At 45.4% G+C, this 4,227-nt stretch overlaps 1 protein-coding gene across 1 annotated transcript; it reads right to left on the bottom strand.

Moving 5' to 3' along the window:
* Positions 1-207: 207 nt before the first annotated feature.
* On the bottom strand, positions 208-3,379 carry LOC134202990 (uncharacterized; the record flags this gene model as incomplete). Its single annotated transcript, XM_062677989.1, has 3 exons — positions 1,481-3,379; positions 1,073-1,379; positions 208-860 (listed from the first exon to the last, which is right to left on the bottom strand). Coding segments are annotated over exons 1-3 (2,859 nt in total), but the record flags the coding sequence as incomplete, so codon positions are not given.
* Positions 3,380-4,227: the final 848 nt, after the last annotated feature.

The following is a 4,227-nucleotide window of genomic DNA, read 5'->3' as shown; positions in this document are numbered from 1 at the left end:
TGCGGTGCTCTGCAGCATGAATTTATCGCTCAAATAATTTACGGCGCTCCAATTATTAAAACTCAATAAAATTATTGTACATTGTTCATTTTTCCTCTAACATTCTCCCCCCGTTGAGGCCTCTGGCTCAACAGATGGAAGGAATGCAACCTTAGTTATTGCTCTTTTGTACTCTCCAGTCGTAGTTCGAACAGTCACCACTCGTACCGCTCCGTCGTCACCAGGATGAGCTGCAATAACCCGTCCTCGTCTCCATTGCTGTGGGGGCAGATTTTCGTCCAGTAGCAGTACTAATGCGCCAATATGGACCTGCTTCACACCGCTGTTCCACTTGTGTCGGGTTTGCAATTGATGCAGATATTCCTTGGACCATCGGGACCAAAAATGCTGTTGCATCAATTGAATATGTTGCCATCTACTCAGTCGACCCACCTTCTCGTCGTGTAATGCCGGTTCCGGAACTGTCAATCCCAAACGCCCAATCAGAAAATGGAATGGGGTTAGAACCGACATGTCGTTGGGATCATCGGATACTGGTATCAATGGTCGCGAATTCAGTATCGCCTCCGTTTGCGCCAAGAATGTTGTCAACTCTTCAAATGTCAATTTCACTTCACCGACAACTCGTTTGAGGTGGTATTTCATAGATTTAACACCAGCCTCCCAAATACCTCCGAAATGAGGACTTCTCGGTGGAATGAAGTGCCAGCAAATGCCTTTTACTGCACAAAATTCCTCGACCTTCTTCTGATGCTGCTGATCTTCAAACAATTGCCTTAGTGCCACCAGTTCGTGTTTGGTACCTACGAATGCTGTTCCGTCGTCCGAAAATATATCACTCCGCACTCCACAGACCTTGTCTGCCAACGAACAAATGCAATGCAGCGATCAAATTATCCTTAGAGGGATTCAAGACAACTTCGAAACACAAAAACTACCACATACGCCTTGTAGAGCTTTGGACTTCTTCCTCCTAGCTTCAACATAAAGGGTCCAGCGTAATCAATCCCAACCTTTGAAAACACTGGCGCTGGTTTAACACGAGATTCCGGAATATCTCCCATGAACTGACTTCCTATGGCTGGATTGCATCTTCCACAAATTTGACACATTGATATCACTTTCTTGATGATCGTTTTCACCTTCACTGGCCAGTAACGCTCTCGTACGATGGCCAGCATTCCTCCTTGACCGACGTGATGATTCTCTTCGTGTAGCTTCCTTATTAATATTACTGTCACGTGGTGCTTCTCCGGAATTAGCACCTGATGTTTACCATCATATGGTATCGCCGAATATTTCAGGCGACCTCCAACTCGTATGAGGCCATCTTCTCCGATGAACGGAGCCAGGTTGGACAGACCATGTCGCTTGACTGACTTCGATCGTAACAACTTCAACAGTTCAAAAACACTTCTTGCTGAACCAATGTTAATATAACTGTTTCCGCCATAGCCATGTTTTCTGCATTTATACTAACGTTCATCTTTTCTTTCTTTAGGTGAATGAATCGCAGCACATACACCCACGCTCTTTGTAGCTTTCTATAATCGCTTATGCGATCAAACGAAATTGACGGAACTTTGCTGATAACTGCTAAACTCTTCACTATTTTCAGTTCCGGCAACTGTTTTTCTTCAAATGCTTCCAGTTCTTGCACATCGTATGCTTGTTGCCACAGAAATTCTGGACCGTTCCACCACATTTCATTCTGCAACAAATCATTCGGCATTGCACCTCTCGAAATGACATCAGCTGGGTTCTCTTCGGATCGAACATAGTTCCAACTGCAGCCTGGCGTGAGCTCCAATATAGCTGCTACTCGATTGGCCACAAATTGGTTCAACGCCAACGGAGATTTCTTCAACCAACATAATACGATCTGCGAATCACACCACAAATTAACTTCATTGAAATGGAGCGCCATCGACGTTGTAACTTTCTGCACCAACTCTGCCAACAACTTGGCGCCGCACAACTCAAGACGTGGAATTGTTAACGGCTTCAATGGTGCTACTCTGGATTTGCTAGCAACCAGATTTACTTCCACTGTGTCATCTGCTGCTATGCTCCGAATGTAGACTACTGCTCCGTACGCCCGCTTGGAGGCATCACTAAAGCCGTGTAGTTCGATCCAAGTAGCCTTGCTTTGAACAACACAACGTCGTTTCTGCTTGATGTTAATTGCTGGTAATTCTTCACGGAAATTTTGCCAATGATGCATCAACTCATCCGGAAGTGTTTCATCCCAGTCCAGTCTGAGACGCCAAATGTCTTGCATGATCATCTTGGCCAATGCAATTATCGGTCCCAGTAATCCCAACGGATCGAAAAGCCGACCAATATCCGATAATACTGCACGTTTTGTGGACGACACACGTTCTTTGGTTACCGGTTGGACGTGGAAAGCGAAATAATCTTGATAAGGATTCCAAATCAAACCAAGAGTCTTGATTGTATTATTAATCCCAGATTCCTCAAAACAGACTTGTTGCTCTTGAAGCTCTTCTGGAATCGCTGCAAGTACTTCATGGCTGTTCGAGCAGAATTTATGAACACCAAATCCTCCTCGGCTCAATAGCATAGAAAGCTCATTGTACATGGCTTTTACTTTCATCACTGTTTCGCCACCGGTCAGAAAATCGTCAACATAGCTGTCCTTCTGGATTACCGAAGAAGCGAAAAGAAACTGCTCGCCTTCATCTGCAACCAACTGCATCAGCGCCTTCGTTGCGTGATACGGTGAACTTGCTACGCCATACGTAACTGTCTGCAGCTCAAATATCTTCATCTCGTTCTGTTCGTTGCACCACAAAATCCGATGATACTTGCAGTCTTCCGGATGCATACCGACCTGTCGGTACATTTTCGGAACATCAGCTGTCAGTACCACTTGATGACCACAGAATCGCAATATTACTTCAATCAAGTCACTTTGGACGGTGGGTCCAACCATTATAGTGTCATTCAGCGATACTCCCGAAGTCGTTTTTGCTTGAACATCGAAAACAACTCTCGTCTTCGTAGTCGAACTAGATGCCTTATACACCGCGTGGTGTGGTATATAATACCCGTCTTCGCTGGGATCATCAACTTGCTTCATATGACCAAGAGCGAGGTACTCTGCCATACACTCGGAATACTGCATTCGCCTTTCAGGATTTTTCGATAAGGAGATCATCAGCCGCTCGTAACGCTTCTTCGCCCCAACGAAAGAATCACCAAGTTGACACTTTTTGTTGTTGAAAGGAAGTCGCACCACGTAACGACCGCACTCATTCCTGGCATGAGTCTGCTTGAAATGTTCTTCGACGACTGCCTCTTCCTCTGATAAGTTAGAACCAAGACGAACATCCTCGATTTCCCAAAATCTTGACATAGTTTCACACAACGCTTGTTCTTGGTGACCAAACTGGCATATGCGTGCACGCGGTACACTCTTCCTCATTTCCACTGATCCTGCAACGATCCAACCAAACTCCGTTTCTGCTAATGTAATCGCACTGTTCTCTATTTTCAGGCGCCCTTTCTTCACCAAGTCGAAAAATATCTCGTTGTCGAAGGTGAAGTCAATTTATCCTGGCGACCTTCCTGGTCTCCAGGACTTTGTGTTGATTTCTGGAATACTCGATGTTATGCTCGGCACAATCAAGAAATCCAACTCATTTGTTGCGTACGAGCTGATTCGAGAAAGGAATTTCGTTGATATAATGTTTCATTTTCGTTTGCATGTCGTTAAGACCGCTAATTGGCACGTCGACACGACTCATCCCCAGCATCAGTTTGTTTGCCAATCTCTTCTTGAGAATGTGACTGTCAGACCCTGAATCCAACAATGCACGACACTTGACGGTAGAACCACCATTTCCAACCATCAAGACCTCTGCCGTTGAAAGCAGCACTTGCCGCTTCGCTGATCCAATCTTCGCACACATTGCAGTTGCACGCAAACCTGATTCCTGTTTGTTGCCTTTATCCGTTGTAGACTGTGGCTTCTCATTGCTCTTCGGTAGACTCGCTTCGTATTTGGGATGCAATAGACTATGATGCTTGCGACCACAGCCTTCGACCTTGCACCCTTGGTCAGACTGACATTCACTGACCCGATGTTTTTGCTTCAAACAGTTATAACACAAGCCTGACTTTGCAGCTACAGACTTGCGTTCCTGGACATCCATGTTCTGGAACCGACTGCACTTGTAGATGACGTGCTCATCCTGACAACAC

Source organism: Armigeres subalbatus, unplaced genomic scaffold (genome assembly GCF_024139115.2).
Source record: "Armigeres subalbatus isolate Guangzhou_Male unplaced genomic scaffold, GZ_Asu_2 Contig1549, whole genome shotgun sequence".
Classification (NCBI taxonomy): Eukaryota; Metazoa; Arthropoda; class Insecta; order Diptera; family Culicidae; genus Armigeres; species Armigeres subalbatus.
Note: the sequence above shows the minus strand (reverse complement) of the source record. Positions and strands in the feature narration are given on the sequence as shown.